General features: G+C 36.4%; 1 protein-coding gene across 4 annotated transcripts in view; it reads left to right on the top strand.

Annotated features, from left to right (window-relative positions):
• SLC2A13 (solute carrier family 2 member 13) overlaps nt 1-24,961 on the top strand; it is a 215,003-nt gene that overhangs the window by 153,283 nt on the left and 36,759 nt on the right. For 3 of the 4 annotated variants that reach the window (XM_069102895.1, XM_069102893.1, XM_069102894.1), the window contains exons 7-9: nt 4,417-4,542; nt 22,350-22,471; nt 23,212-23,364. In XM_069102895.1, coding sequence (XP_068958996.1) covers nt 4,417-4,542; nt 22,350-22,471; nt 23,212-23,364 — 401 coding nt within the window. Of the gene's footprint in view, nt 1-4,416; nt 4,543-9,810; nt 12,357-22,349; nt 22,472-23,211; nt 23,365-24,961 lie in introns of those variants that run through there. The other variant, XM_069102896.1, reaches the window with a different exon arrangement.

The following is a 24,961-nucleotide window of genomic DNA, read 5'->3' on the forward strand; positions in this document are numbered from 1 at the left end:
TTCAAGCAAAACTGAGAAAAGAAACTTTCAACTTTAAAAAAGAAACTTTTCTGGAAAAGAAACTTTAAAACAGAAATATGGAAATCAAGAGAAAAATTAAAAAGTAATCACAAATGAAAAGATTTTTATAAGGATGGACTATTTATATGCCATTGGAAAAGAGGACATGTTAAAAGCATTCTTTTAGAATTCTAACATCACAAGGAGTCATATAGTTAACAAACACAAAAGATCTATAGTTAACTTGTGTCTTGAAAAAGAAAAAGAAGATAAATTAAGGAAAATGAGGATTAAAAAACGGGGAAGCTTTTTTCTTCCAGAATTTATTTATTTATTTTTAGTTTTCAACATTCATTTCCACAAGATTTTGAGTTCCAAATTTTCTCCTCATCTCTCCCCTACCCCACCCCAAGATGGCAAACATACTGATTACCCTTCCCCCAGTCTGCCCTTTCTTCTATCTCCACCTTTCTCCCTACCTAACCCCCTTCTGCTTTACTTTCTTGTAGGGCACAATGGATTTCTATACCCCATTGCCTGTATATCTTGTTTCCCAGTTACATGTAAAAATAATTTTTTAACATTTGTTTTTAAAACTTTGAGTTCCAGATTCTCCCCTATCTTCCCTTGTAAACCCCGGCCCCCCCATTGAGAAGACAAGCAATTCAATATAGGTTATAAATGTGTAGTTAAGCAAAACATTTCCATAGTCATCATATCGTGACAAACTAATTATATATCCCTCTATTCTAGCCCTCCTTCCCGCCACCCCCCATTTATTCTATTTGGGAAACTTGTTAAAACACATAATTGAATTGAACAAATAGAACTTTATGGAAATGTAGAAGGGGTGAAACAGGCTTCATCTAAACTTTACATTCATCTAACCTGATCGAAAGTAGTCAGAACACAAACTCAGGAGTTTGGTGTAAATTTACACATTCAATTGAAGAAATATACACATAGGAAGAGGAAAAGAAAAGTAATAAATAACAATAAAATCCATTTTCATATTTATTAACATTAATAAAATTAATAAATTAATAATAGGAAGAATGCATTCAGGGAAGGATTAGTCATAAGAAAAATTAACTTTAACCTTAGAGAGGGAATAGTGAAGAAAGAGTTAAAAGAAGGAAGAAATAATAACCTGACATAAACAAGGAGAGAGTAGAATTAAGAAGAAATATAAGGAAATTAAGTTATCATTACTGAAAATGAAGGGACTTGTCCATTTAACAGATGTTAGCATGGATTAGCATGGATAGAATGGATCAGAAAGCAAACTGCTGCAAATCTTTGCTTACAAGAAATATACTTGAAACATAAAGATTCAGAGATTTAAATTAAGGAATTGGAGCAAAATTATTATGACTCAAATAAGCACAAAAAGGCTGGGATAGCAATTATGATTTCTTTTTTTTTTTTTTTAAAGCAATCAGGGTTAAGTAACTTGCTCAAGGTTACATGGCCAGTTATTTCTGGGTGTGGTGCTAAGTATCTGAGCCCGGATTTGATCCTCAGGTCATCCTGACAATGGAGTATTCTTACTTGCTGAGCCACCTGGCCGCCCCTGCAATTATGATTTCAGGAAAAAAAAACAATAGGAAAAATTAACATAGTATAGCTTGTAATTACTTAAAACAAAAACTAAATGAATGACAAAGAGAAATATACAAACTACAATGCTAGAGGAGCTCAATTTATCCCATCAGTTCTAGAAAAATCTAATGATAAAATAAACAAGAAATGAACTATCTGAATAGAATTTAAGAAAAATTACTTAAGATAGACTTCTGATGATTACTGAATGAAAACAGAAAGGAGCAAAAAAGTTTCTTAGAGGTACCTTTATAAAAATTGATCAGAAAAACCTCACAAACAAATATGACAAGCAGAAAAATTATATACATCCTTTATTCATCATATTGCAATCTAATTTTATTAAACAAAGGGCCACTGAAAATAGTGTTTAAAATCAACTGGGACCTAATAATTTAATCCTAAAGAATTATTGGATCAAAAACAAAAAATTAGATAATTAAATTAAGTATTATAATGACAATGAAATGACATGCCAAATTTTTTAGGATATGGCCAAAGCAATCCTAGAGGAATTTTTTAAATCTTGAAACAATAGCAAAAAAGAGAAATAGATCAATGAATTGTGAATACAACTAAAATATTAGAAAAGCAAGAAAGAGCCTCAATTAAACACCAAGACAGAAATTCTTAAAATTAAAAAAAAATAAAATTGAATACAAAACATCAATAAATTAGTAAATAAAGCTAGAAGCTTTTAAAAAATAATAAAATGGACAAACCATTAGCTAATTTGTTTAAAATGAAGAGAAAAACCAAATTGATAGTATCAAAATTGAAGATGATTTCATAAAAATTGAAGATGAAATAAAAGATACTGTTAGAAACTATTTAGCTAACTCTATGTCAACAAAGCCATCGATTAAATGAACTATATGAATATTTTGAAAATAATAAAGTATTCAAATTAGCAGAACTAAAATAGAGAATTTGTTCTTAGAAATTGAACAACTCACAAATGAACTTCCCAAGAAAAATTCTCCAGAGTTGTATGGATTTACAAGTGAATTTTATTAAAAAAATTCAAAGAATAATCCCAATTATGCAAAAAGTAAGAAAAGTATTGTTTATGGGTAGGATGAGCCAATATAATAAAAATGACTATACTACCCAAATTAATTTATTCATTGTTATGCCAACTAATCTAGCAAAGGATTATTCTATAGAACTAAGAAAATAATGATGGAATTCACATGGAAGGGAAAAGTTCAAGAATTTTAAAAAAACAATGAGAAGACTTAGGAGAACAATTTATATGATAATGGTAACTCTATGAAAGCAAGCACCTTTGAAAGCTGTAAAACCTATGGTCAATAAAATGTCCTTTCAGGATTCCAGAGGACCAAGGAAAAAACATGTTGTACAATAAACAAAAATCATGGAATTAGGATCCAAAATTTTATGTGTACATATGTATTTTTTATCTGTGTGTACATAAATACATATGCATATACATATATATGCAGTATATAAATGTGTATTAATATATATATATATAATTCATATTTGTATTTTGTCATTAGCAATTTGTTTTAACTATGGATCTTTCTTACAAGAATTTTTTCTTTTCTTTTTTTTAATGAAGTGGAGGGTGAGAGAGATGTAAAATAGATTTGTTTTCAAATAATGGAAAGGGTATGCTACAGATGTAAAATGTTGCATGTACTTTCAGATAGAAATCACTGTGTAACTGTGTTTATGTAACTTTTCCTTTTTTCTTACAAGCAAAACATCAACAAAACTTTCAAAAAGCCATTAAGCTAATAAATTTCCATCTTCTCTGATGTCAGGCAGTTGTTTTTACAAATTGATTGGATTTTTTTGCACTTTTATTTCATTAATAAATGTGTTCTAGAGTCATAGGAAGTCTTTCTTTGGATGATGTTCCCTCCAAGTTCCCTGAATAAAGCTAGTAGAGCTAGAACAGACAGACAAGTAAAACACCAGAGTAAGAAATGACGAAGGACAACTGAGATCGCTGATCCTTTTAGAAACTGTCCCATTTACGTATAATATAAGCACAGATCTCCTAAATGCAGAAAAACTTTAAGAACCATTGAAACCATTAATCTCAGCTAAAAAATCCAAATGGATTAGTGCTCCCAATATAAACATATCAATGCCAAAGAGGATGACAGAGTGGAAAGTGCTGTGTTTGAAGTCAGAGGACATGGGTTCAAATCTAACCTCTGTCACTACTTGTATGGTCTTGGGCAAATCATTTATGTGCCCTAAAGATCTCAGTTTACTCATATGTAAAATGATAAAGTTGTATCAGATAACTGCTCAGGTACCTTCCAATACTAAGTCTATGAACAATAATTTCTAGGAAGTAATAGCTGGCATTTGCTTAGCACTTTAAGCTTGCAAAGGGTTATAAATATGTTGTCTCTTTTGGCCCCCATAACTATTAACTTCCCCAAAGTAACTAAATAAATTTAAATTCCAGGCAAAAACTGTCCCCCTCCTAATCCTAATCACATGACTTATAAGGTACATATTATTTACTTAGTTATCAAGATATGTTTTGTGCAACTGAGGCAATTGCTTCCGATTAATTCTATCTTCCCCTGTTTTTCTAATTCACCTAAAACAAGTTCTCATCACCTGAAATGAAAGTTTAAGTGATAGTGAGTAAGATGTGTGTCATAGCAGTGATATAAAAAGATTTCTCTTCCTTGGATTTAACGTCCTTTCAGGAGTGAAGACGAGATGACAGTAAGGGGAAGAGGGAGGACAGAGGAGGCTTCAGATTGACACTTAGTGTATGCATATTTAGATAATTGTTTCCTATACTTTCCTTTTCTTTTACAGTTCCTGTGATGGATGCATGCTTGATCCAGGCTGTGGATTCTGCTATAAGATGAACAAATCAAGTGTGGTCGACTCCTCATGTGTTCCAGTCAATAAAGCATCAGCAAACGAGGCTGCCTGGGGCAGGTATGTGAGTGGTTAATCACCATCCAATTCTATGCCATTTTTATGACATAGAATTATTTTTCAGATTCATATTTGTGGTTGTTGTGACTTTGGTTCTGGAAAGGGCTGCTCATCTAAGCATGGGTTGTTTTGGTTTTCAGAATTTGATTGGGTGGTAGTGGTCAAATACTGTAGAGTAGGAAGGAGCAGTAAAGTCCATCTTTCTCCCACAACTGTAGTTTAGAAAAGATAAGCAGAAAGCATCAGACTGAGTAGTGACAAGGAAATCTAAAGACACACCAATGTGGCTTTTTTTTTAATCTAGCTTAGATTTTTTTTATCTAGCATATATTCAGCCTATGGGCATGTAATCAAGGAAGGGACTACTATCAGGAATAAATTTATGGCTCTGTTACTCTGACCCCAGAACATGGTTCAGCTTATGGGAGAGTAACTAGGGAAGAGACTGCTCTCAGGTGAGGGCCCTGTCACTCTCTGACTCTATTTTGGATTTTGGATTGAGTCCACAAAACTGGGCTGAGGCTAGTAGCTGTGTAGCAAGGGAAGGGACTGAATGTGGAGGGAGCTTTTTCAGCCCCTCTACACCTACTGAACCTCCAAGGTAGCTGATAAGGACTGTAGCTATGAATTTTTGACTGGAGCGCTAACCAAGGGAAAGCCTGCAATTATGTTGCCCAAATACAGACCAGGGTCAAAAGCCTGCAAGACCTAAATTAGGATAGCAGCAATCAGACTTAATTTTTTATCAGACTTATTTTTGTTCTTATTGGTCTATCATTTTTCAGTAAGTCTGACTCTTTGTGATCCCAGAGTTTTGGAGTTTTCTTGACAAATATACTGGAGTGGTTTGCCATTTCCTCTTCCAGCTCATTTTATAGATGAGGAAATTGAGGCAAACAGGGTTAAGTGATTTGCCTAGGGTCACACCACTAGTAAGTGTCTGAGGTCAGATATAAACTCAAGGAGTTTTTCTGACTCTGGGCCTAGCACTATACCCACTGTGCCATCTGGTTGTCCCTCAGACTACTTAGGTCACACTGTAAATTTACGGCTCCCAGGTATAACTCACCTTTGCCGAGGATCACAAAAGCAGGTCTATGCAAGGCAAAAATATACCCTCCCAAAATGCACATACCATGACCCCAAAACAAAGTCCCAATTCTGGAAGTTAAAATTGGATGAATGAGTAAATGAAAAAAGACACCAGTAATAAAGAGCATGGGACAGCCAAGAAATAAATCCAGAAGAAAATAACTCCAAAATACTGATAAGCAAAACTTCAAAGAAAGTCACAGCTTAGTCAAAAGATCAAAGAAAGTTACTGAAAAAATGATACAGGATTAAACAAATTAAAATATGATAAGTGAAATGAAAGCACTAGAGGGAAGAATTAGAAAAGGAAGGAGAGTTCGGAGGAAAAACTGAGAAAAATGAACAGCTTATTACAAGAAGGATAAAATGTTACTCAAGAAATAAATTTCCATAAAATTAGTATGGATCAAATCTTAATAACTTTACGAAATATTAAAACAAATTCAAAGGACTGAAAAAATTAGAAGCATAAGGTATCTCATATTTGAAAAGTGACCTGGGAAACAAGACTGATGATTTGAGTATCATTGGACCATCTCAAAGCCAGACCAAGAAAATAGCCTGGATATCATGTCAACAAATTATGATTGAACCATACTGAGAACAATCTGAAATTAGAAGGTAAGATAAAACAAGGAAGAATCCAAGGGTCACCTCCTAAAAAAACCTCAAAATAAATGTGACATCTTAGTGTCACAACTAGAAATATGATAATCAAAATTTACAGTCTCCAGGTCAAAGAAAAAATATTGTAAGCAACTAGAAAGACTCCTATCAGATTCCCTACCAAAGAATTTTAGGTTTTCATCGACTCCACAATATGCCTCAAGTTAACATTTGATGAATAAAACGCCAAATTTAGTTATTCTACAGTACTTTCTACGGAGAAATAAATACTCAGAAGCCACAGTCAAGATCATTGAAGATTTCACAGCCTCCATTATAGACGAACAGAGAGCATGTTGTGAATCTGACAGCCAAGGATAACTTAGCCAATAATATCATGTAAGCAGTTTGGAGTAGAGGATGACTCTTTATAAAGAGGACTCCCAATCATACCTCATGTAAAGGCCAGATCTGAGTAGAAACTTTGAAACACAAACACTGTAGTCAAGACTAACACAAAAAAGTTATTATGCTTGAGCAATGAGCAAATGTTATTATGACGAGCAAATCCTATGCAAGGAACAGTGTTTACATTTTAATAGAGAGGACAAATAAGGATCCCCTCTGAACTATAATTTCATTAAGGGCAATAGAGGGAGTTAAGTAAGACAAAGAGCCTGGGAGTGGTATTTTTGTTTCGATGATCTTTTAAAAAAGAAAGGAAAAAGGAAGGGAGGAGAGAATACAGTGAGAAGAAAGGTGAAGAATGGTGGAGGGATTTTATAATCTCACACAATGGGGGGGCAAGGACAAGGCTATACAAAAAATGGATAAAGTTAGAAGCCAAGGCAACACTTGGACCTCACATCTCAACTTCTCTGAGATGAGTAAAACATTTATCCTAATGTTCGGTGTAGAAATACATTGAACTCAATCTGGAGAGATGAGGGAATGGGGAGAGAGGGGAATAAGAGAGGTGGCAGATAAGGAAGTAGTCAGTCATAAGCAAAACAGACAAACATTGGAAGGTGGTTTGTAAAGAAGGCTTTGAAGTGAAAAAAAAGGAAAGGGTAAGAATCCATGACTAGGCAAAGAGGGGCAGGGGAGCAGAAACAGATTGCAGCAAGCATAGAGGAGCTTGTCATGGGCACTCTCCTTTTTTTTTTTTAACCATTTCTTCATGAAAAGAAGACATAGGAGAGAAGAGAGGAAAATAATTAATGAATGGGATACACAATTAGTAATTATAACTTTGGACATGAGTAGGATAAGCACGTCTGTAATAATGGATTAGAAAGCAAAACCCACTAATATGCTGTTCACACAAAAACACTTAAAACATGTAGTCACAACATGAAGCAAAGGACTGTAGCTATTATGCTTTTAGTTAAAAAAAAGGCAGGAATCACAATAATGATCTCAGACAAGGCAACATCAGAAATAGAACTGATTAAAAGAGCATTATACTCCAAGGTACATTTTATAATGAATAAATATGAATAATTAATGTATGTGCTCGCAATGGTGTTGCATTTAAATACAGTGCTTAAAGGAAAAGCCAAATGAGCTACAGGTAGAAATAGAAGCCGAAACTATAATACCAGAGAACCTCAACAGAACTGGATAATTTTTTTTAAAAGAAAGAAGTTAAGGACCTGAACAGAATTTTGGAAAGTTATGATGTTTAGTTAAAAGTTAAAGATATGATGAACTCTGGTAAGTTCTAAATATTTCTATTTAGAAAACACAGAATATGAATTTCTCAGATATACATACTAGCTATACTAAAACTGACCATGTAATCCCCATAAAATCCCCTATAGGCAAATGAATTAACCGTCACATAACTTGATAGAAAGCCAAATTGCCAGTAAAGCAATGAACAAAAGGAAAATCCACAACTGATGAGAATAAAGGAAATTATTTCAAAAACATTTTGCTCAATGTTATTCCAATAAAACCAACAATTTAAGTGAAATGAGCGAATATTTACAAAATTATAAAATGAACAAATTAGGAAAACAAGAGACAGGGAACTTAAGTAATATAATCTCAGAAAGAAAAATTGAACAAGGCATAAATGAACTCGCACACACACACACACACACACACACACACAAACCGTGACCACTCAGATTTACAAGTTGAATCAACTAATTCCAATATGATACAAGCTCTTTGCAAAATTGGGAAAGAAGGGGTTCTATTAAATTCCTTCTATGATACAAATATGGTCTTTTCAAAAGTGTTTTTCAAAAGGGTTTGCTTCTGACTATTCCTCCCCCAATCAGCCCTCTTTTCTATTATCCCCCCCCCCCATACCATTATCCCCTTTCTCTCTACTTTTCTGTAGAATAAAATAACCAATTGAATGTATATGTTCGTCTCTCCTAAAGCCAAATCCAATAAGAGTAAGATGGCCTCATTCCCTTTCACCTTCCTGCTCCCCCCCCATTTTAATAGCTTCCTCTTGCTTTTTTTATGTGAGATAATTTACCCTATTCCGTCTCTCCCTTTCTCTTCCCAAAATATTCCTCCCCCACCCCTTAATTTTATTTTTTAGATATCATCCTTTCATATTCAATTCACTCTGTGCCCTGTGTAGATACACACCACACATACACACACATATGTATATTCCCTTCAGTTACCCTAATACTGAGAAAAGCCTCATGAGTTACAAATATCACCTTTTCAAGTAAAAATGTAAACAGTTAAACTTTAATAAGTCCATTATAATTTCTCTTTCCTTTTCACCTTCTCATGCTTCTCTTGCTTCTTGTATTTGAAAGTCAAATTTTCTGTTCAGCTCTGGTCTTTTCATCAAGAATGCTTGAAAGTCCTTTATTTCATGGAATATCCATTTTCCCCTGAAGTATTATACTCAGTTTTTCTGGGTAGGTGATTCTTAGTTTTAATCCTAGCTCCTCTGACCTCTGGAATTTCATATTCCCATCTCTCTGATCCCTTAATGTAGAAGCTGCTAGATCTTGTGTTATCCTGATTGTGTTTTTCTTTCTGGTTGCTTGTAAAATTTTCTCCTTGACTTGGAAACTTGGGAATTTGGCTACAATATTGTAACTGAGAGTGATTTGTCGGAGGTCATACAGCTAGTTAGATAGGGAGTTTGAAAAAGACTCCAGTTAGTCTACCTCCTGATATAGTGTTCTTTATACTAAAATGCTGCTTTTCTTGATTTTAAGGATCCACAATGCTGTTGGCTTCCATAGGAGGGTACTGACATAACTTGCAGAAGTTTTCAGAAAAGGATTCATCTTGGAGGTATCATGGAAAATAGGCGAGATTCCAAAAGATTAAAGAAGGAAGAAATATAGATTTAATTTTCACAAAAGGAGAAAAGAATGGATTCCAGAAACTGTAGACCAATGAACTTGATTTCCAGAAAAATTCTAGAGTATATTATTTAAAAGATGGTGCATGAGGGTTTCATGTTAAGACAATTGCTTGAATATAGAGTAGACAGACCTAATTCCAGATAATTAATTTCAGCAAAATCTTGAGGTTTGTACCAGATCAAATAATCTTCAAAAAATTATTTCTTCCACCTAGAACACTCCTGGGAAATAGGAAATTCACCAGCAAAGCAAGTTCCAATCTTACCAGAGAGAGGACATATGCAGCCTACAGGACTCTATATACAGAGTTAGAAATAGCAGAGAGAAAACCACAGGATGGTTAGAAAACTCCAGTGTGGTGCCAACAGCACTCAGACCAAAACATCGCATTCCAGGGATTCTGAGGTCTCTAAAACTTTGTCCTAAGATATATACCCTGAATAGCTAACATTCTGAGCCTCAAAGATCAAGGGACCTCTAACTCCAAGAAGCAGAGGACAGTTCACAAACCCAAGCAACCCAGGTTCAGAATGCCCTATGCAAAATCACAGCAGGAGATATTTCCTGGCCCTGGCACAAAGAACTAATTCAGAATCTAAAAGACTGAAGAGATGTGTAAGTCATAGAAGCTATCAAATAGTATCAAAATCACTAGCAAATCTAGAAAACCTCTAAAAGGAGGGAGTAACTTCATAACAATACTTCAGAGACAAAAATGGGTTTTCCATGAAGACTACATTAATATCGAGGAGAAATGAAGCAAGAATAAAAAATGAAGTAAAAGTCCTATAAGAAAGAATTAGAAGGAAAATAATCTTAGCCAAGAAAAAAAATCTCTGAAAGTTAGGATAGACCAAACAAATCAATGAATCCATAAGAAAGCAAGAAATGATAAAACAAATTAAAAGACTGAAGAAATAGAAGAAAATGTAAAATATCTGATCACAAAAATAAGTGACTTAGAAAGCAAACCAAAAAAGAAAATGTGAGAATCATTAGATTCCCTCGACCTTGGTTAGAAAAATAAATCTGGACATTTTATTTGTTTTTTGGGGGGGGGTTGGTTTTTTTTTTTTGCTTTTGGAGGGCAATTGGGGTTAAGTGACTTGCCCAAGGTCACATGGCTAGTTTTTGTGTTAAGTCTCTGAGGCTGGATTTGAACTCAGGTCCTCCTGACTCCAGGGCCAGTGCTCTATTCACTGAGCTACCTAGCCATCCCATGGACACTTTATTTCAAAAATTATAAATGAAAACTGGCCAGCTCTTTTAGAACTAGAGGGAAAAGTCATGATATGAAGAATCCACCAGTCACCTCTTGAAGAGAACCTCAAAAGGAAAAGTCTCAGGAATGTCATAGCCAAATCTCAGAGCTCCTATTTCAAAGAAAAACAATGCAAGCATCCCCAAAGAAGAAATTCAGCTACCAAGGAACCGCAGTTAAGAACACACAAAACCTCATAGATTATCATAAAACCAGAGGATATCTTGAAATATAGTATTAGAAAAACATACAACCAAGAATATTTTACCCTGCAAAAACTGAGAGTAATCCTGCAGAGGAAAAATGGATCTTTAATAGCACAGAGGTCATTAATTTCTGATGAAAAGACCAGTGCTCATAAGGCACTTTGAAATACAGACACAAGAGCCAGGTTATTATAGTATATGTATTATTATAAAGGTTAATTTATTTCAAAATTTTATTAGAGGGATTGTTATCACTTCTCACAATTGGAATATGTGAGAAGAACATAAAAGCCTAGAGGAAGGTGGGGAGAAACAGGCATCAGATGAACATCATTATTATCTCAAATGTACAAATGAGAGTTGAATATACACACAAACATTTTTTTTAAAGAAATCTGGATTAAGTAACTTGCTCAAGGTTACACGGCCAGTTATTTCTGGGTGTGGTGCTAAGTATCAGAGCCTGGATTTGATCCCAGGTCATCCCGACTCTGGGGCTGGTGCTCCTACTCATTGAGCCACCTGGCCGCCCCAGCACACAAACATTTTGATACAGAAAAGCCTAAAACTCAATAGGGAAAAAAATCAGGGAGGTGTGCAGATTAAGAGGGGGAGGGAATAGTTACAAATAAAAGAAACTTCCTGATCCTAAAGGGGGTGGGGGGGACAGGAAGAAAAGAAAAAAATTAGAATTCAAGATTGCCTTTTTAAACAATTAAAGAATGGCTAAACAAATTGGGATGACTTCGTGTAATAGAATATTATTGTGCCTTAAGAGATGATGAAAAAGATAATTCCAGAAAATACTGGCCAATATGAACTGTTAGAGTGAAGTAAGCAGAACTAGGAGAACAATTTATACAACAGAAACATTGTAAAGAAAAAAAAATTTGTGAGAATATAATACTGATTATTGAAATGACCAACTATGTCTCCAGAGGACCTGTGATGAAGCATAGTTTACCCACCTCCTGATAGACACAAGGGGTAGAGACATACAGTTTTGTATATGGTCACTGTTTAGATTTGTTTTGCTTTTCATTCCTTATTTGCCAGAAGTTGTTTTTCTTCTTCCTCTCAGTTTTTGATTGTGTGGGAGCAGGAGGGCTGGAAGAAAGAGTGGCCATTAAGAATGCCAAAAAAAAGAACACCACTAAAACATTAAAAAAAAACTGTACAGAACAGAAGAAAACACAAAAAATCTGGAAAGTTTTAAATGTAATATATAGAATTTATTATGTACTTTTTAAATAAAGCAAGTGATATGAAGCACATTTATGATTTCACATAAAATGCTTTCGTGTTCTACTGTGTATATGGAAATCATTTTATAAGCCTCAAAGCACAATATAAATACTATTATTGCTAGCTGATCTCTTTACCTTAAGTTTCTTCCCACTCTAGTCCATCCTTTATTCAGCTGTCAAATTGATCGTCAAGTCTGATCATGTTGCCACCTCCTTCCCATTCCCCACTGAATAAACTACAGTGGCTCTTTGTTATCTCCAGCATTGTATATAAAATCCTTTGTTCAGATTTTAAAATCCTTCCAAATATGGCAGTTATTTAAAACTTATTCTCTCCCGTGTAAACAGTGATATGATCATTCTGGGGTCCTTGGTTCTCAAACAAAACACTTCATCTCGTGAGTCCCTGAATTTTCTCTGACTGGAAGGCTATCCCTTCTCATTTTCCTCTATGGTTACCTGGCTTCCTTTAAAACTCTCAGCTAAAAAGCTTACCTTCTACAAGAACTCTTCCCTAGTCCTCCTTAATCTTAAGCTTTTCTCCAATCTATCTTCTATGTGTCTCATTTGTACTTGTTTTCGGGCTAAATGCCTTCATTTAGACGACGAGCTCCTTGAGAGTAGGGACTCACCTCTTGCCTTTTTTGTATCACCAATACTGAGCACAGCGATCAATACAACCTCACAAAGCACATATGTTGGCAAACTAACCGAATTGTTATTGTAAGGGTTACTATAATACTCATCAATCAAGGCAGGCACTCAGAGAAAGATTGGAACAGCGACAAAGACAGAGGATTCATCAGAGAAGGTGGGTGGGGTTTCAGACTGGAGAAATAACTCTTCAGTGACACCTAGTACATTCCCACGGGCACCAGAGTACAAAGGCCCGGTTCTATACCCAGGCCCACTTCTGACACCAATTAATGTCAATTGGACAGAACCGACTTCTAACTTGTGCATGGCCAGAGCTAAATGGAGTAAGCTAGAGACAGGAGAGTCAGGAATCAAATATAAGTTTAATTTTAAAGTGAGGGAAATGGCTCATAATCAAGGACATATGTGCCAGGACCCCACCCCTAGTGTGTGTGTGTGTGTGTGTGTGTGTGTGTGGAGGGGGTTAACCTCCTTTAGTGTGGCCAAATCTCAAGACTTATACCAATGACTGTGAGCTGTTGCCCTAACAATGAGGGCTAACAATAATGATGTGACAAGTTTGATTCATAGCACGGTTCCATGACCAGAATCTGAATACTTTCCCAAGCTTGTCCTATGCTTGTCCAAGCTCAGAGAATACCAGGTGCTGGTCAAAGCAATACAGTAATTATGGAATTTTGCCAGAGGGTGAGATCATCCAGAGGGTGAGCACAAAGGATTGTCATTATGCCAGGTTCTGGCCTGGCAACAGCTTGCTTGCTGGGCCTTAGCCCTGGAAAACAGGGTATCTCTTACTATCCTGACATTTCTATAACTCTTTGTTATTTGCTTTCTGACCTTATCATTCAACTAAAATTCTTCTCTCCCAAGTTACAGATCTAATAACTTTTTCTCAATCTCCACCCTTTTTGAATTCTTTGTAGCATTTGACATGGACACCTCTTAGTTACTATCTCCTCTCTGGGTTTTCATGACCCTGACTGTTTTGGTTTTTCTCCTACCTTTCTGATCACTCCTTTCTCTTTTGCTGGATATTTGTCCGCGTCGTTCCTATTGTGGGTGTTCTTCAAGTCTCTGTCCTGGGCCATCTGACCTTTTCCTTCTATGCTATTTCACTTAGTTTTCTCCTCATCCCCCATGAGTTTATTTATCATCTCTGTTCAGATGATTCCCAGATCTATTTATTTATTTGCATTCTCATTTCTGACTTCTAGTCTAGAGACATCTCAAACTCAACAGGCGCAAAATAGAATTCATTTTTCTCCCCAAACCCTCCACTGTAATGGAATTCCCTATTACTGCTGTAATTACCACCATCCTTCCACAAAAACCTGTGTCATACTTGACTCTTCTCTCTCATGCTATATATCCTTGTAATTTCTTTCCCTACAACATCTCATCTCTATCCCCTTCCCTCCACGCACATAGCCACAATCCTAGTTTAGATCCAAGACACATTTTGCCTGGACTATTTCAATAGCCAACTGATATACCTTTAAGTCTTTTCAATCCATCTTCAATCACATGCCAAAGTCACTGTCCTAAAACTGATGTCTAATCATGTCATAGTCTACCCAAAAACTCCAGTTTTTTACCTTCATAATCATGTATAAAGTCCATTTTGGGACATTTGAAGCACTTCACAACCTAACTCCTTCTTGCCTTTCCAGTCTACTTATATTCTACTCTTTCCATACTGGTCTACTGTTCCTCCAATAAAACAATCCATTTCCCCTTCTATGCCTTTCAGGAGCAAATATTGTTCTCTATGCCTGGAATGTTTTCCCTCCCAACATTTTGATTCTTAGAATTTCTGATTTCATCTAAGAAAGACTGACCTAAAGGAGGCATTTTTCTTTCCAAGATTTGTTTTCCATCTATTCTATTTACCTTGTGAGTTCTGACATATATATTGTCTCCTGCATTAGAATGCACGATCTTTTTGGGCAAAAACGATTTTGCCATTATCTTTGTCTACTAGAGGTGACTATGAAAAGCACTTTTCTCTCTTAGGGGAGAGAATCTTGGAATTGACCATGCCTTTCTTCCACTCCCTGTGGCTGTCTCAGTATAAATATTCTCTTGAAGTCTCTACTCTCCTTTGTTTTTAGAAGTTAGAATAAAACCTGAACTTGCCCTATTGTAAGACAATGAGATTAGCTATGGAGGGTTTTAGTCTAGGGTGAAAGTCCCAATTCTGCATGGCTTCCTTTCTCTAGAAAGTTTTTTTTAAAGTAGAAAACAAATTGTGAATGGAATTTATCAGATCTTTTGAGCTCCAAGCAATCTTCCAGTTAATGGAATTCAGCACAATCAATTATCTGCAGGATTTCCCTTCTCTCACACACAGTAAGTCTCTTTCTGGTCCCTGGAATGCTTTCTATGGCGACTGTCAGCCAGACCTGTTTCCCAAGGTCCAGAAGATTTCTGTTTGTTTCCCTGTTCCTACCTGGGTTGAAAAAATTACTCACTGTGACTTTTTCCTTGCATTTCTGCATTAGGATTTGGTCGGCTTCAATTTATAGTTCTGTTTGGAGTTTTTGGGGGGGGAGGGGGAAGCTTGCTGTGCCATGCTTCCTGTATCCATCTTGGTGCTACCCTTTGTTGGATTTGCTTAGTAAGCCAAGTTGTGAGTAAGGGGAAGAAAAAGAGTCCTTCCTTCTGCCGCTGCCTCTGTCAGGGTGTGCCGCTGCCCACTCTGTCCAACTCTCACTCTTGTACTCTGTCTCCATAGAGATTTTTTTAAACTGAAACTGCCCTTATAGTGAAAAGTTCCACCTTCCAGTCCTACAATAGAGTTCTTCTGAGCTGGGAAGAATTAACTCAATGCAAGCTTTGCCAGAAGACATTACATTCTTATCCTCAGTGACTGGCAGAGTAATTAGAACTTAGGGTTTTGTAACTCTTTGTTGATTGGTTGATTTAATAATACAGTTTGACAGAACATTCATGATATTTGCATTGGACAAGATGGAGAAATTTAGACCGACTTACGTCCCAGCTAAGCAGATTCATAACTAATTGAACATTTATACTAGAAGAATATCCAGTCCATCTCCCACAGCTGCCAAATGGAACCTCCAAAGGTCCAGTTCTGTCCACATCACCCTTCTAGTAAAGGTTTCAGTGGCTCTCCAGTGAACACAAAGTTGGCATTTTGATATTCTTTTCAGGCTGATCATACTCTTTCACATACTATTTGTTTCAGCTAAAGTGTCCTGCTTGCTTCTTCTCATATATGGCATTACATTTCCATTCCTTTCCTTAGGACATCTAAGCAACTGAGAAACATTTATATCAATGTTCAAAATTATCTATATATTATTGTAGTTTAAAAATTGTGAGAAATTATTTTTTCTATTGGTTTACCGGTAATTTGCTTAGGTGATTTCCATTAAATTTTTGAATGAAAGGACCTCAGAAACTGACAATGTGTACACTCTAAATGAAGAAATGAAGATTTACATTACAGTAGAAAAGTTAATACCAGTGAACAATGAGATGCGTAACTTTAGTACAAATGTATGAGGACTTTTATATTTTTTCAAATTGAGGAATAAATTAATTTCCACAGGTCTAAAATTAGGAATTTAACAATATGAGATGGAGGAGAATTATTCTGGGATTTAAAATATGATAAATATTAATGAACAATAGGTAAAGTCAAGGATATCCATGTTGCTATGATACAAAAAGAAGGGTAGCATTAGGAAGTCAAATAGCCCGGAAGGATTTTGTTGTTAGATGATAGGAATGAAACGAAACCGAATAATTTAAATCCAATATCCGTGGCCTTAGTAAACAGCATTTTGTAAGCGGGGCTGACTTTCTGATTTCATATCAGAGCCAGTTTTAAAATATGAAGAAAAAATATCTTTAAATCAATATGGTCACTGGACCAGCCATTGGAATTCTTCTCCACACAATAACAATTCTGTTTTCATCACCTAGAAATTATATCCACCTTTTTATACCAATAATTATCACATTGGCTACAGTTTCAAAATAATACCAAAATGGCTGTGAGAAAAAAATTGTTTTTATAACCATGACTTTTAATTATAAGTAATTCTTGGATGGAGATCTGCCAGCTGAGGAGAAGAAAACAGTAAGCCCAGATCCCCTCACAACTACTGCATGGAGATCTAGAAAGCAAACTGATTTAAGCCCTGTCTGATAAATCTAAAGAAAAAACATACAGAGTCATTTCCCCAGCCCATATCAATCTAGTAATACAGAAAGTTGTGGTCATTTGGCATGGGATCTATCCATGAATGTGCTTCATGAAGCATTCCAGTGCAAACACCACACTGGGCCTTGCAGTGGTAAAGAAGTCTTGTGTCCTGCACACAAAAGCCATCAGACTTTTGTGCAGGAAGCAGGAATAGGTGCCAACTATTAGTTATACCCCAGATCTTGGGGCCAGATCTGGTGAGAACTGAAAGGGAGGATCTGCAAGGTGAACCAAGGACAAGATTGAGGCAGTACACTGAGAACGGAACAGAAAGACAAGTGAGCAGGGGCTCCAAGAGACAGACCCAGTTCCTAGCCTAATCTGAACCCAACAGTGGGATCACTGCGGCACAGAGTTCATACTAACAGGAAGCCTGCAGTTCTCTTGCTCTGAAACTGCAGAGCCTTCTACTTAAATTACTGTTCTTTGGTCTAGCAACAACCATACAACCAAGAGCAAGCCTATAGTTTTGCTGTTTAACTTAAGGATAGCTTACAAAGCTCAGAAAAGGAGAGCCATGATCATACCACTTGGAGCACACTGAAAATCTTCAGGCCTCCAGTTAAAGCTTCCCCTGTGTAACAATAATGCAATATTCACAACACCTGTGGTGATTATGAATATGCTGGTATAGTAGTGAATCACAAAATATAACAGGCTCCCCACGTGGAGGATAGAACCAAAGCCTTTATTCAAATACCCAGAACCAGAAAGCCAAAGTCATTACAGTAACCATGAAGTTGGTGCACATGGTCAATGCGGCAAACACCCACATTCCCAAGCCTTCACAACAGAAAGGCTCCCTCAAGTAGGGATCCTCCTCTCTCACTCACTCATAGTAGCTCCTCAGCCTGGTTCTTGGAAGCTCTCAGCAGAAATTCCCAGAGGAAAGGTCTTACCAGGAGGGTAACTTACCTGTTACATCAGCAACTTCCTCCCAAGGTGTTAACTACTTCTGTGTTAATTAAATAGCTTAAATAATGTGCTAACTTGGGGTGGCTAGGTGGCTGAAGTGAGTAAGAGAGCTGCCCTGGAGTCAGGAGGACCCAGGATCATTCTGGCCTCAGATACTTAACATCCACACAAAAAAACTGGCAGTGTAGCCTTGAGCAAGTTACTTAACCCCCCAAAAAAGGTGCTAACTTGAAACAAAGTGCTAAGTACCTGCTTACTTGCCAATACAAAGGGGCATGGAAGATCTTCAGATTCCATTAACATTATGCCCCATTATCCTTGCACAAACAGACATTCCCTCTAGAAGTATGCAGATCCTGGGTCTAAAGCAAAGTCTTAATTTAGGAAGTAAGGCAAAAAGATTAAATAGACAGCAATGCCAAAATCTAAGAGCTATTATAGTGGCTAAAGATACCAAAGACACAAACCCTGAAGAAAATGCTTGCAAAATATTTACAGTCAAAACCTCCAAGTAAAACACAGGATAGGCACAAGTTCAACTAGAATTTCTGAAAGAAATTGGTACTTGTTAAGAAATAAAGGGGTCAACTAACACAACATACTAAGTACATAGTATGTAGGAAAGGGATCACGGTAGCCTAGTCTTTGATGTAAAGACCCTAGCTACTGGGGTAACAGCTAACTTTGAGAGAAACTTCTGGGAAAACTGAAAAAAAAAAACAGTTTGGCAGAAACTAGGTACAGAAAACATAAACATATCTAGGAGCAAGGAATAAATTACCTTTCATATTTTAAAGATAGAATAAGAGTTCATGACCAAATAATCAAGGAGAGGGAAGATGAAACAGACAACTTTGAATAAATGAACATAGAAAGTTTTTGCAAAAAAAACCAAACCCCGAAACATTGCTTTCAAAACTCTAAAACTAGGACCTGGGAAACAAATTTTGCAGCAAATTTTTTCATATAAGGGGCTCATTTTCATGATATATTGTGTTACTACTCAGAAGCAAAAGTTGATTGATATTAATTGATTGTATATGGTATCTGTAGGAAAAATGTAGTTTAGTTTCCTTGTTTACTTGTCTTATCTTTTTTCTTTTTATTTATCTGAAATCATGATTGCCACCCCTGCCTTTTTTTTTTACTTCAGCTGAAGAATAATAGATTCTGCTTCAGTCCCTTATTTCAACTCTGTCTCACTGCCAGCTACCATTTGGTCTGGGTCTCTTGCCTTGGTTATTCTACTGCAAGCTTCCATACTGGGCTAAAATCCAGAGTCATCACTCTCCTCCTGAATTCAGTGCCACACTACTACATTTCTGGAACTTGTCCTTTGCTCAGGACTCCATAGGGCTCACCCAGAAACAGTTCTTCATCCTGGATCTGTGAGCCAGAAATGGGTAATAAATGACTCCCTAGAATTCTTAGTTTTTCCTTTAAGTGTTTGGAGGCAGTGAATTTATGTTAAGTGCATATTAATTCATTGTGTAAGGCATATTTACTTTCTTTTGTATTATAATATTTGTTAAGAAATGTTTTTATTCTTTCTAATGGTTTAGTACTGATGATTTCTTTTGGTTTAGGACTCTACTGATTTATCCACTTTTGACACGGACTTTTATTGAAGCCTTTTCTTCTTGGAATCTATTTTCTATATTCCTCTGTCACTTAATTTCTGGCCCATTCACCTTGTTAGAGACTATACTCCTACACCAAAACTAAAAGGCTGCCTCTTCCTCCTCAAGTTGGGGGTTTTAGGATTTGCTGTCTTGAGTCCCTACTGTGAGAGACCTGCTGGAAACCTCTGTCTCCTCGGTAGGGACAGAACTGGCACACTGTGCTAGCTTTTCCTGTTGTTTTTCTCTTTTCTTTCTTGGTCAGATTGAAATCACCATCTGCAGCTTTTTGTAGAGTGGGTGGGTGTGTTGTGGACAGAGTCCTTTACCTAGGGCATAGACCTCATCAAAAGGCAACACATTTTTATCCCCTTTCACCTTCACATGGATGGGCAGAATGACTGTCACTCACTGGGGGGAGATGGATTGACATGAAATGTTTTGGCAGAGTATAAAGGCTACCCCAATATAATTTTCAGGCGTAAAGCTGTAAAGTTTCTTGTGCTTCTGCTACAGATATATGGAGACTAGTGGGGTGAATGCTTTAAAGACTAGAATTCTCCTATGTTAATTCATAAAGATTTTATCTTGTCAGAATTTATCTTCTTTCTTCTGTATCCATTGTATAAACTCCTTATTAGGTTATAACAACATTACATCTAGTACATAATTTTTTTTTGGAGTGTTGGAGAGTTGAAGTGGTTTTAAGAAACTGACCATTCCCCTATTTTGCTGGTTATGTAACCCAGAAGTGCTGTTTAACATTTTTTGTAAATGACTTGGATAAAGTTTCAGTGGATTGCAAGTTCAATATGATTCAGCAATGTGCCAAAAACACCCCAGACCATTAGCATTAGAAGAGACATAGCTTCCAGGAGTAAGAAGGTCCCTCTATATTCTTCCATTGTCAGAATTTATCTAGAGTATTGTGTTCGATTCTGGCCACCACAGTTTAAAAAGGACAATGATAGGCTAGGGAGGATTTGGAGGAGAGGGCATCAGTGTGGGCTAGATTGAGTCTACATTACATGAGGATAAATTGAAGTACTTCGTTATATTTAGGACAGATGAAAGAAGCTTCTGTCATGTATTTGAAGGGCTACTATGTTAAAAAGGGAATAAAATTTCTCTATTAGATCCCAGAGAAAAGACCCAGGAAAAACGGGTAGCATTTGCAGAGATAAAGTTAGGCTTGATGTGATAAAAATCTTTATAACGATCAAAGATGTCCCAAAGTGGAATGGGCTGCCTTGTGAAGTAGTAGATTATCCCTTCTTTCGGATCCTGAAGGAGAGGCTTAAAGCTTCTTGAAGAGCACTCGATGGGCAGGTGGAGTGGAATTCCTCTTGGGTAGAAGTTGGACCTATTGGGAGATCAAGTCTTGTCGAACTTTCAGTTTATTCTGATTCAAATCTCAAACTAGGAGGTGTCCTTGGATCCTCAGTCTCTTTCATCCCACAACCATTTTTGAATTCTTGTAGATTCTACCTCCACAAAATCTCTCGCATCTCTTCCCTTTTGTCCACTAACATAGTCAAAATATATAACAAGTCAAAATCTTAATTCAGGCTTTTATCATCTCTCTTACCTGAACTATAATAATTGCCTCGTGATTGCCTCAATGTGCTTCTTTCTCCTGTCCACACGACCACCTGATATTCTATTACACAAACATGTGTGATATAAACCATATCTATATGATTTAAATCATATAAACCATAAACTATCATAAACCATAGGCCTGACCTTCTCAAAATCCAATAACAGCTCCCTGTTTTCTCTAGGATAAAATACATTAAAAGCCCTTCAGATCTACTCTTTTTAGACCTCTTCGTGCACTCTACATTTCAGTCAAACTGGCATATTCTTCCATAAAGTGATGTATTTCTTATGGCCTCAGAAGAGGTCACACGCCTCTCCCCTGCCCCTGCCCCAGTACAATTCTTTTTCCCCTCTTCGTCTTAGCTTTCCCAGCTTCTTTCAAAGATCAGCTCAAATACTACCTGATATGTGAAGCCTTTATTAATCCTCCCACTTTCTAGTATCTTCTTCTTTTGTATTTATTTGTCTATGTTTACTTCATTTTCTTCTAACAAAATGTAAGCCGCTTGAGGAAAGGGTTTGTCTTCTTATCTATTTTTGTATACTCAGAGTTAAGTGACCAAGACATTGTTGGTGTTGTTGCTGTTTAGTCATTCAATCATGTCCAACTCTTGTTACCCCATGGACCATAACACACTAGACCTTTCTAACCTCCACTGTCTCTTGGACGCTATCCAAGTTTGTGTTCATTCTTTCCATGACATTATCTATCCATTTCATCCTTTGCTTCAAGTATTTGACCTTCCAGTGAGTAGTCTGAATTAATTCCTAATTAAATTTTATTCCCTTTAATTAATTAATTTAATTTGACCTCCTTGCAGTCCAAAGGATTCTCAAATGTCTTTTCCAGCACCACAATTCAAAAACATCAATTTTATGGAGCTCAGTTTTCCTTATAGTTCAACTCTTACAGCCATACATGGCTTGATTAATAGATTGATTTGTCCACACTAAAATTCTTCAGTTTTGACCTAAAATGCTGAATTAATTTTTTTTTTACATTTTTTTTCAGGTGTACTAATGAAACCAGTTTCAAAGCAGAAGAGTTATTTTGGGCTTACAATTTCTGCCCAACTCCATATTCCTGGACTGCACTTTTGGGCCTTATTTTATATCTCATTTTCTTCGCTCCTGGTAAATAAATGATTCATTTTTACAAATGCTTAGTTGAGGAAATATAGCAGAAAGCACCCTAGCATACCCAGGATGGCTGCCAACACAGGTTCTTACATCAGTTTTTCTAAAGGAAAGCAACTCAAAATGGGTTAACAATTTTGCTTTAATCAAACATATGTCATTTACCTAGTTCAGGGCAAAACTTCAGAGAATACAGAGGTTACAAGCAGACAAAAAATACAGACAGAGAAACAGATCAGCAGACAGGCTTCCAGCTGTCTGACTATTACATCCATACCTAGTCAGTTACCAGAGAGGGAAGCACCAACATCTGGGTTTTCAAAGGCAGGGGGTTCAACGGCTGCCCAGAGTCTCGTCTGGTCAAATCACACAACTCTTCTCAAAGTGAGCCCCAAAGCAAAGCCTCACATCAGGGTACATATAGCTTTCTCCTGGATCAGAGAATGTAACAACCCCCTTGACCCACTGCCCAATCACAAACAAGGTGTGGGCATTCCTGAAAAACAAGCCTCCTACCACAGGCTCCATGTGACCACATTCAGCCTATTAGGGGTCAGAGTATATTTTCAAATCAAGGAAGGTTCTCAGAGTCACTTAAGCCTATCAAGGGGCAAGGATGATCTTAGATTCCCATTCCCATAACAGGAAAAGAAAAAGAAAATTTTAAATAGACAAGCTATTACTTATCAAGGTTTTTTATTTCTGAAATATTAAAGTTTCTCTTTTGCATTTCTGAGGAATGGGACCAATGCCTTGGACAGTGAATTCTGAAATCTATCCACTTTGGGCGAGAAGTACAGGAAATGCATGTTCATCTGGAATAAACTGGATTTGCAATGTTCTAGTTTCATTGACCTTTCTCCATACAGCAGAGTACCTTACATATTATGGTAAGAGTTTATTTTCTTCTTCTAAATGCAACTCTTTATTTCATGTATGTGACAACTGCTAATTGAAGATTAATGATAAAAACAGCTAACATTTATTTAAGACTTTACAATAATTATTTTCAACATCTCATTTGAACCTTAATATTATCTTATGGCACAGCCTCATTTTACAGGTAAGAAAACTGTTCACAGAATCCAACTGATCCCTTTATTTAATAATTACAGGGCTTGCATGCAAATCCAGGTTCCAATGTTCTTTCCACTATATGCCACATCTTTTTATTATTTTTATTATAGCTAGGATTTCATGTCCTCTGTTTCCAAAAGAGCTTATAAAGTTACCTGAAAATGATTTTGGAAGGGGACTATGGATTACTCATATCATAGGGAACAGTTCTATGTGTCTTGGCCTGGATTAGATGATCTTAAAAGTTCTTTCCTATTTTGTTTCTTTGAAATTCTGCAGAAAACCTCTTCAAATACATCTTTAGAAAGGAGGTAAAACTTGGTAAAAGAGATTTCAATATATGGAAGAGAGATGTTGCAAACAAAAACATATCTTTCCTTAATTAGTTTTCATTACCATATGAGTTTGTGAATGAAGCCAAGATTAAGAAAATATTGCAAAAATTATACCCATGGATTCACAAAGCTGGAAGGTGTTTTACAGGTCACCTAGTTCAAACCATACCTGAATAAGAATTGCTTTCAGGACATCTTTTTTCTTCTTGTTCTCCTCCTCCTCTTCTTTCTTCCTCTCCCTCTTCTTCAGCACCATTCCTAGAATTTAAACAATACTTACTATATACCAGTATACCAGGCACTCTGCTAAGTGTTTTCCAAATATGATCGAATTTTATCCTCACCACAGCTCTTTAAGTGGAAGTGGTCATGTAGATTTCAGTACTTGATGACTTCCCTGAGGAGGGTTTCTTTGGATAGGTATGTGGTGAAATTTTTTCCTTTTATCAAGCCTCAATTTGCCTCTTTGCAACTTCTCACCAATATTCCTACTTCTGACCTTTGGTGTCAAGCAGGACAATTCTAATCCCTCTTTCCTGCAATACCCTTTCAAATACTTGAAGAAAGGCACAATGTGTCTCTTACGCCTTTTCTTCACATTTATATAATCTCGACTATTTTTTTACCACCCTCCTCTAGTCACTAGTTTATCAGTGTCCTTCCTAAGATGTGAAGCCCAGAACTGAACACAGTACTCCAGATGTAGTCTGAACAGGATGGAGTACAGATTTCACCTATTTAGCAAACTCCCTAACGTGGACACCGTGCTTCTTTTAATGCAGCTCAAGATTACATTAGTTTTTCTAACTACCATGTCATACTCTTGACTTATATGGAGTTTGAAGAAATGCTGAAACCCTCAGGAATATTTTTTAAACAAATTGCTATCTAGCAATGATTCAGTCAATCAGCAAACAATTATTAAGCACCTACTTTATGCCAAGCACTGTGCTAAGTGCTGGAAATAAAAAAGAGGCAAAAGATAGTCCCTGCCCTCAAGGAGTTTAGAATTTTCTGGGGCAGACAAGTATGTAAAAAGCTATATATATAAAAACATGATAAATAGGAAATTAGT

This window comes from Petaurus breviceps, unplaced genomic scaffold, assembly GCF_028583685.1.
Source record: "Petaurus breviceps papuanus isolate PSGF00001 unplaced genomic scaffold, PetGlider_PUasm1.0 558, whole genome shotgun sequence".
In the NCBI taxonomy this organism is placed as follows: domain Eukaryota; kingdom Metazoa; phylum Chordata; class Mammalia; order Diprotodontia; family Petauridae; genus Petaurus; species Petaurus breviceps.